The 8,411-nt window shown below is 38.9% G+C and overlaps 1 protein-coding gene across 2 annotated transcripts in view; it reads left to right on the top strand.

The window, feature by feature from the left end:
• Window positions 1–765: 765 nt before the first annotated feature.
• misp (mitotic spindle positioning) overlaps window positions 766–8,411 on the top strand; it is an 8,765-nt gene continuing 1,119 nt past the window's right edge. Inside the window, exons 1-4 of one of the 2 annotated variants that reach the window (XM_016468565.1) lie at window positions 766–927; window positions 1,054–1,203; window positions 4,407–6,762; window positions 7,440–7,681. In XM_016468565.1, coding sequence (XP_016324051.1) covers window positions 1,144–1,203; window positions 4,407–6,762; window positions 7,440–7,681 — 2,658 coding nt within the window. In that variant the 5' untranslated portion in view covers window positions 766–927; window positions 1,054–1,143. Of the gene's footprint in view, window positions 928–1,053; window positions 1,204–2,664; window positions 2,736–4,406; window positions 6,763–7,439; window positions 7,682–8,411 lie in introns of those variants that run through there. The other variant, XM_016468566.1, reaches the window with a different exon arrangement.

Here is an 8,411-nt window from a genome sequence, read left to right as displayed (position 1 = left end):
GTACAGCACGTACAGCACAACCAGTATAGCCAACTACACCAACAAATGACTCTTATGAGCCAGTTCTTTCAGAAATGTACAGCACAACCAGTATAGTCAGATTCACTAACAAATGACTCTTATGAGCCAGTTCTTTTTATTGAATCAGAAACATACAGTGTGACCAGTGTAGTCTGATTCACGAACACATGACTCACATTATTTTTAGTGAATCGAAAACATGCAGCATGAGATGTGTACTTTGATTTCTGAACAAATGGCTATTATCAGTCTATTCCTTTAATGAATAGTTAAAAAAAACTCAGCTGTCAGTTTAAATCAGTCTGACAAATCATCAAACTGGTTACTGAATCAACAACTGACACAAACCAGTAGATTTTTAGAGGACAAAGTAGAGAAGTAAGGGGAAAAAAATCTTGATTTAATGCCACTGCTGCCATTCAGAGCTATCTGAGAGTCACAGCTGTATTGTCACTGCCATTGTCAATGACTAAATGACCAGGCTTCAGAGCAACTATGAGGTGCATTATGGGATGGTAGAGAGGTATTCTCAGCTTTTGTCCCAAGGTTGCTGATTATAGCAGCATTCCAGACTGGTATCCCTGCCCTCAGCACACTCATCGACACACACACCTATACACGCATGCATGCACTGAATCTTTGACCATGGGCCAGGTCACCCCGCACACATTATGGGAATTTTTGCTTAATGTGATACCTCACTTTTTGGCCATATTGGAGGAGGAGCTTTACCAGAGCAATTGTGTCAAAACACAATTTTTATGGGTAGTGGATGAAGACTGACTAAAAACTAGACTGACACCTGTAGCAGTACTGATGGGGTAGGCCGGGCCCTGCTTTCACTGTATTTTTCAGCGCTGTTAGAAACAATGGTCTCGCTGTATCCATGCGCCTGCAAAAGATGAGGTGAGTCATTCCAAATGAGGAAAAATATCTTTTATCTGACACATGCTAGTGTATTGGTACATTTGATTCATGGTATATTATGGAACATGAAAAAACATTTTCTCATTAATGAATCTTCTTCCACAGACTGGACTCATCAGGATTGAGTTAACTGCATGCACTAGTAGTGTCTTCCTGTCAAACTCTAAGAAGCAGGTAGTACTGCAGCAAACACCCATGTTCAAGTACACTCCTCCCTGGCAGGTGCTGTGTAACAGCCTGGATCATGATTTTAAGGTAAGGCTGTACAAATACATAGGTGTTTGAAGAAAAGCTTACCATTTTACACTCCCAAAAGGTTCTTAATTGGCATCTATAGTTCCATGAAGAACCTTTAACGTCTATAGAGAAAATTATCAAAAATCATCAAAAATGATTCTTCTATTGCAACATTACAAAAACACCCTTTATTTTTAAGAGTGTAGGGCTTTAAAAAAAATCATTATTTTGTAAAATGCCAAGCTTTATACATATAGTGGGACAGATGACTGAAATTCCATATAAATAAAATAAAACAAATGTGTATAGTACAATACTAGTGTCAAACATACTTTATTTTAATGCTATATTCAATAGCTAATAATATACTATTAATGTACAAAGTTAAATACTTGTGCATTATATTTAAATTTTACTGAATACATTTTATTGTGGTTTGGGAAAAAGAAACATTTACCTGAAAATTTGTTTCTTCTTCTTCAGCTGTGCAAAATATTTTGTAGATATTGTATTGTTTTAAACACATACTATCATTTTTTTTTTAATTAGCTTAAGATAAAATAATAGCTGACCAACTCCTGCAATACTGCTGTAGCACAAGAAACTGTATATAGTTTTGTGTATTTTTGTGACTTTTGAGCCCCTTACAGTTAAGTGAGTGGAATTCACTGTTGTAAATATATCACTGTGGTAATTGCAGTGAATAGCTGTATGTGCTCATTTGTTGGTGGCGTAAAGCAATTCACCCTTTTTGCGGAATTTCGTAAGCACTCACCAAATTTACAAACTCCCAGAACAGACATTTGGGAAAGAAACAAGAAACAAGAAAATTCGGCTTATTAAATGTCAGTGAACCATCAGAATGATTTGTAACTGATATTTAAAGGCAAAAATAAATAAATTATAATAATTATGGTTGCTTTAAAACCCCTAGTTTATGGTTCTTGACCACTAGATGTCATGATTTGTATTATTCAGTCCACTAGAAACTTCTGTACAAAAAGTCCAATCATAGACACTTTTCTACAAAATCAGTTAAACAGTTACTAGCGATGATTTTAGAAAAAGTCATTTGCTTGGCCATAAACTCTGGAATGTAATATATGAGTGTCATGCTCTGTACTTTCACTCATCTGCTCTGACACAAGGGAGTTTTCCTCAGCTCATTGCACAACTCAAATGACACCTTCAACTTTAATTTTAATTGCGTTGTTGTAGTTATCCTCACTACAGTCCATATGGACACATGTAAATTAGTTAAGAAGAATGTTTATGGGTTTATTCAGGCCTATTTAACATCTCTAATTTTAATTCTGCGTGCAGATGGTTCAGTACCAAGCTTTTATATTAATATACCAGGTGCCCATTCTTCCTCAAAACCCCATCCACAATCTATCAGTCTTTTGCATTCCTTCGGTCTGGGTGTGGGGTGTGTCTATGTGTGTATATGTGATATTAGATGAACTTTGTCAAGTCAGTGCAGTAAAGACAGAAGTGTCTTCTGATGCATGTGACAGTACAGACTCTGACGCCACTGCTGTTGTCTGAGGGTGAGTGTTGCTAATTTTTCTTTGGCTGAAATGTTTTGTGAGAATGAATAGCCCAGCTTGTTATGCTAGAATACGTAGTTTATATTATTTGTTAATTTGAAATGCGTGATATCATTTGTAAGAGAGACAGGATATACTGTATAACTGCTTAAATCAGAGGAGAATAGAGTGACGTAATGTAAACAGTAAATTTCTAAAGTACAAAAAGTTTGATCTCAGTATTATATAATAATACATTTCTTAAATGCATTTTATGGCAGGAATGCTTCCTCTTTCAGTCATTTTACTGTCACTGTAGGCTAAAGGTTCATCAGGATTAATACGGTTATGTATCTTATGATAGTTTTTTTATGGAGCACTTTGATCTGTCTGAAAGAAAGTGAAAGAGTGAGATTTTAACAACTTTTTTTTTTTTTGAGTGTAGTCTGCATTACACTGAACATCTATTAAAACATGCCTTTTCTGTTATCAGTGGTTGTTTCAATATCATGAAATTGCATTTATCTGGATATGAAGCTGTAATTCAGTGGGCATATATTTAAAAAGGTTTTATGGTGTAAAGACTCACTGTAGCATGGTTCCATGACTCTGTTTTGGTAATCATACTTCTGTAAAGCTACAGTATATTTTCTACACTTTTGGGGACACCCCTCAAACAGTCTGAGCCAATCAGAAAAGGCAGATCAGTGGATTCCAGGAAACAGGTCTGCTGTCATTTTATCAGCGGTTCACAGTTCACGATTTCACACACGGACACCAGTGACAGTGAGCAAAACTCCCTTACAACTACGTAAGCTTCTTCAAAGTGGTAGACAGTCTTATCTATTGTTTTGATGCAGTACTCAAACCAGAGAATTTTTTTTCCCACAATGATAAATTATTAGTAGTACATATCTCTTCAATAACGTGAGGTGAGTGTTTTTTTAAACCTATATAATCAACATCTGAAGACCTTCACATATTTAGCATAGAATGTTTTGTTATCAGAAAAGTTATGCAAACTAAATTCAACTGGGACTACATAAAAAATGATTTCCCCCCCCAAAATATAAGTATAAAAATATATTTTTTTTCTCTCGCTCATGTTTATTAAAAACTTAAATTTTGAAAATTAATATAATATTTAGAAAAAAAGATCTTTTGAATAATCCATGGAGTGCAATTGTATGCAATGTAATATGTAAATTCTTACAAAGAGATACTGACAGGTGTGTTAGTACTAAGCAGAAGATGGTTTAATGTATACTATAAAAAATGCCAAACAGAAACATGATTTTCAGCTGAATAGTAGGCTAGGTTGATGAAACTATGATTATTTACCATTATTTTACTACAGTAAGGAAATGTATGGAATATAGTTATGTGGTAAAGGTTTATAAGTCAGGAATGAAAGTGTACTGTCTGTTTCTAGTGTTATATTTTAAATACTGTTTCATTTTTTATGTAATGTAAAATGTTTGATACATATTCTAAATGTTCATTTTATATGTTCTTCACTCTTAATAAACACAACTTGTTAAACCTTTTAAGCTCAGACATCTTAAAACATGCATATTACATATCTGGATATACGTTTACTTACTCTCTATACACAATATGTGTTAAACATCAGATACTCTCCACACGGTCCAGTAGTAAATATGTTGTCTTTCTGCTTTTGTTGTTGCCCAGAGACAGGCATCAACTGTGACGGTCAACCCATATGATGCAAGCACTCACTCCTCAGTAGAGGAGCAGGCTGTGATCCATTCCCATTCTTCTCTGAGACCACCACTTCCCAGGCCTGCCCAGAACCATCCACCACCCGGAGACCCCATGACCAGCAACCCAAAGCGTTGGGTGATAAAGCCCCTCTCCCCTAAGCTAGAGCAGTCAGATTTGCGCTCCATAGTGAGCCCAACTGGCCAACCACAGTTGCTAGAGAATACGTACAGTAGCAATCAGGACGGTGACTCTTTCAGGTTCAGCTTGGAAAGTGTAACATTAACAGGCATGCAGCCTACTGTGATGGTGTCATCTGGGAGTAGCACTCCAGATGTGGTAGTCCAGGCTCGGCAAGTGCCTGTGTCTGAGGATGGAAGTGACAGTGAAGACTATAGGCCTAATACTCCAAGCAGTACAGGCTCATATGTTGGATTCTATTCCTTTGTAGATGACCCAGCAAGCCCAGAAGCAGAGATGAATGAAGTCTACATGGTTTCTCCACAAAGGCAGGCCAAACTGAATACTTTGAAGGAGAAGAGCACTGTTAAGCTACAGACATACACAGAAGAAAAGAGACCTGGAAGGCTATTTGAAGAAACTAACGGAGATGACCATTACCAAATTGAGGATACCTCCACAGTCAATGAAGACGGGGAAAATCCAGACCGAATGGAGATCATCCGGAATCAGGCACCCAGGAAAAGCCCTGCCCTTAAAAAGCAATGGAGTACCTTAGAAAATCTGGACCTCAGTAACACTCCGCAAAGGCTCCTGGATGGGTTTAGTCTAAACTACAAACCAGTGAGTGTAAAGACTGAACAAACCAGGGTTGAGCCTGGCACCATAGACAATGAGCAAATTGACTTCAACGCAGCACGAAAGCAGTTTCTAATGATGGAACAATCAAAACAGAATCCCTTCCTACAGAGTCCGGAGAGGCTCCCTTATTCCCCCAAACTGCAAGGAAGATGTCTATCCTCAATGGCCAGCATCTTCAGTCCAAAACAAGTAAGCAAAGAGAACAGCATAGAGGAGAATCAGATCCCACTAGTAACACAACAAGAAATAGAAGTAAAGACTGTAACTATGACTGAGGATTCAAAAAATAGAGTTCCAAGTGCTGCCTTAGATGATATTGACTCTGGTCTTGGTGACCGAAGTGGAGGCTACGCCAGTGATGGTAGCAATTCGAACGATCCTTCCATTTCAGAGATGGAAAGTAGCTTGACAATGCTGATTGCAGAGGAGACTCCCATTCAAAGGGAAATCAGAATTGCCCAACAACGGGAAGAGAGTCTACGTCGATCAAGGGGTATCTTGCACAAAGACAATTCAGAGATGGTGGAAATCAGGATAAAGCCAATTCTGTCCCTTTCATCTCCACAAAAAGCTCCAAAAACCAAAGAACCAAACAGAGTGAGTTTCCTTATTCGGAGAGAGCTTGAACTTGAGAAACTGCGACAGATCACAAACAGTGTTTTAAGCCATAATACCCAAGAGAACCAAGTACAGGACAATAAGAAGTCAGTTGAGTCACAAACGGATAAAATTCCAGGCACATCTTTGAGAGCGAGTCTAAGTGAAAGTCCCACAACTGATTTAGAGCAAAGCACAGTCTCTGCAGATGACATGTGGATTACAGAGCAACCTGCCCTAGTAGAGGAAGGTGACCTCTTGGACTCAAAAGAAGATCTTTCGCCTTGCTGTCCTCATCGACATCCTGATGAATCTATCCTTCAGAGAAACACTGACAGCAGCACTTTTGGAAACCAAGTAAGTGCATATCCTGAGGACAACAACCATTCTAAAATAAGGGTTCATAAAGAAAATGGTGCTGAGTGCCAAACCGATAATCCCAGAATTAAGAAAGGGCCATCCTGGATTGTGGAAAATGACAACAGCATGTCAGGAAAGAACAGATTTTACTCTCGAAATACTCCATCCCCACTGGAACCCACAAGAACTAGTCGGTACACTCCTACCTGGCGATCTCACCTTGAGTACACCGACTGGAGCCCCAAAATTCAGAATGCCCCAAACAACATCCATCAGGAAATCGAAGAAGACCTCAGACGAGAACAAGAGCTCCAAGAGCTGAGAGATTCCAGTAGTCAGTCTTTCTCAGTAGCCAACTCAGCATCCGTGAATCCAGCGCTAACTTCATCTGAACCCAGGTCCCCACTAACCAGTGAGGAAACTGTGTTTTCACCACAAACTCCACATGGGAACATGGCAGAAGTGGATTCTGTACTTCCAGAAAAGAAGACTGATTACAGTAATCCTTATTCCTGGAGTCTGGACACTTCTCGATTATCCATTACAGGTATAACTGTTCAGTCTCGCTGCACTCATACATGCTAAACATAGCAAATGGTTTAGGCGGGAGGGGGGATACAGGCATTATTGTCTGTCTAACTGCCTTTTGCTGGGAAACTGTCTTATTATTCTGTATAATGTTTGTGGCAAGTGCATTTCATAACTTTCTTGTTCATAGCTAAATGATTAATTTAAGTGTTAAATGTTTATGGATGTCAGCAGCACCAAGGAATGAGAAGGAATTGCCAACATAGTTTCTGAACTTTGGACATACCATGGCATTCTGCTTCATTGAAGAATGATTAATCATTTACTTTATGGATGTAAATGCACATTTCAAGTTAAAGGTTGCTTTTTGGACAATGACATGCATACATGCTATGTCTTGATTTCCAATACAATTTGCGCTGGTGATTAGTGCCCTCTACAAGGGTTCATGTCAGGCTGAGGTCACAGCACACTTGTCAGTTCAGGATCAGTATCCATAATGAAACTAAGACTACATAAGACATACAGTATGTTCAGATGTATTCGTTTCAAAAATGTCCTATGGAAAACATGATTAACAGTATTCTAACATTTTTAAACACTGTAGTTCACTGAAAACATATGGGAATGGACTTGTATAAGTAGGTGAATGAATCATAACCATAATCTCTTGTTTTTCTTTGTTTATCTCTAAAGATAAAAGTCCACAGTTGTCCTCACCGCGACTCAGTTTCAGACTTCCCTCTATGTCAATTATGACACCCCAGCCATGGGGCAGCCCAAAACCCATGTCCCCAACTGTTTCCCGGGTAACCCCCATCAAGCCCTTGAGCGCACTTGCTGACCCACCATCGCCTTCTTCCCAGAAAGGACTGACTGAGACACTGCTAAAGGACTTTGAGGACAGACGGATCAAACTGAAGCTGGAAGAAAGTGCAGTGAGTGAAGTTTATTTCAGGAAACAGTCTGAAATCACAAACCTCTCCAGGGAACAGTTCTTAAAAGGATAGTTTATACAAAAATGAAAATGGTGTCATCACCTTCATCTTCATGTCATTCCAAATCGCAAATCCATGGAAGAAAGAAAGTCATAAACGTTTGAAATGACATGCATAAGTAAAGAATATAATTTTTGGGTTAACTATCCACTTAAGAGATTAAAGTCATAATAAGCAGCTGTGATGGGTGTAAAAATTGATTTAGTACGGAGCCCGGGAAGTCACCTGTAGGAGAAAAAAAAACAATCCGTGGCGACGGTTTTGCAATCCGTCCCCTCAGTTTATAAACCGTACTCACGAATTCTTAAACTGTTCCCTCGGTTTAACAAATCGTGCCCACGGATTAATAAACCGTACTCACGATCTGTTGGCGATCAAATATTCAATATCGCTACTCATCATAAGTACTTGGTACATTATCAGCGCAGCGGCAGACGTTCAAACTAATATCACATAATTTACGTCTCTGTGATGATTGGTTGATATCAGAAGGGAGGCTAGCCTCCCTTACAAGGTTTCTTTTCTCAACACTCGATGCTGATTGGCTAATTTTTTTTACCAACGGAGGCACCAGAGCTCAGCGCTCGCTCGGCCTCCCCCTCCCCCTCCCCTTCTCTATCATTAGCGGTTGCAATTACATCAGCAGATTCGGCACATTCGCGATAGAAAA

The sequence above is a fragment of the Sinocyclocheilus anshuiensis genome, unplaced genomic scaffold (genome assembly GCF_001515605.1).
Source record: "Sinocyclocheilus anshuiensis isolate Anshui unplaced genomic scaffold, SAMN03320099.WGS_v1.1 scaffold572, whole genome shotgun sequence".
In the NCBI taxonomy this organism is placed as follows: domain Eukaryota; kingdom Metazoa; phylum Chordata; class Actinopteri; order Cypriniformes; family Cyprinidae; genus Sinocyclocheilus; species Sinocyclocheilus anshuiensis.
This window is presented reverse-complemented; position numbering and strand designations above follow the sequence as displayed.